Consider the following 644-nt stretch of genomic DNA (forward strand, 5'->3'; position numbering starts at 1 on the left):
TGCCCCCCAACCTTTGCACTTGTTGGTTGTTTTATCCAGGATGGCTTTGGTGGAGACGATCTTCCCGTAGCTGGGGGGGGGAAAAAAGGGGGTGTCAGCACTCGGTGGACCCCCAGCCCACCCGAGGGGCTCTGGGGGGAGGGGGCAGCGGGACCCCAGCCCCACTCACGGCTGGCAGAGCTTGACCAGGTCCTGGTCTGTGGTGCCGGGGTGCAGCCCCCGGATGTAGAGGTTGGTTTTGCTGAGCTGGTCGGGGGCCCCCCCGGCAGGGCTGGGGCTGGGGGGGCCCAGGGGCTGTGCCGGGGGCACATAGGGCTGCTGGGGGGGGGGGGACTGGCAGAGCTTGACCAGGTCCTGGTCGGTGGTGCCGGGGTGCAGCCCCCGGATGTAGAGGTTGGTTTTGCTGAGCTGGTCGGGGGCCCCCCCGGCAGGGCTGGGGCTGGGGGGGCCCAGGGGCTGTGCCGGGGGCACATAGGGCTGCTGGGTGGGGGGGGAGAGGGGGTCAGCACCTCCCACAGCTCTGCTGCAGCCCCCCAAAATCCTGCCCGCCACAAGGAGGGACTGCTGAGCCACCCCCACTCCGCCCATCCTGGGGGGCTGTGGGAAGTTCCCCCCCCAAAACACCGCCCCCTGCCACTCGCCCC

At 70.3% G+C, this 644-nt stretch overlaps 1 protein-coding gene across 1 annotated transcript in view; it reads right to left on the bottom strand.

The window, feature by feature from the left end:
- Window positions 1–6: 6 nt before the first annotated feature.
- RBMS2 (RNA binding motif single stranded interacting protein 2) overlaps window positions 7–644 on the bottom strand; it is a gene marked incomplete at its 3' end in the record, with an annotated part of 2,935 nt that continues 2,297 nt past the window's right edge. The window contains exons 2-3 of the mRNA XM_041477543.1: window positions 170–318; window positions 7–70 (exon numbers count right to left, since the gene is read on the bottom strand). Coding sequence (XP_041333477.1) covers window positions 7–70; window positions 170–318 — 213 coding nt within the window. The remainder of the gene's footprint in view (window positions 71–169; window positions 319–644) is intronic.

Source organism: Pyrgilauda ruficollis, unplaced genomic scaffold (assembly GCF_017590135.1).
Source record: "Pyrgilauda ruficollis isolate IOZ18807 unplaced genomic scaffold, ASM1759013v1 scaffold403, whole genome shotgun sequence".
NCBI classification, from domain to species: domain Eukaryota; kingdom Metazoa; phylum Chordata; class Aves; order Passeriformes; family Passeridae; genus Pyrgilauda; species Pyrgilauda ruficollis.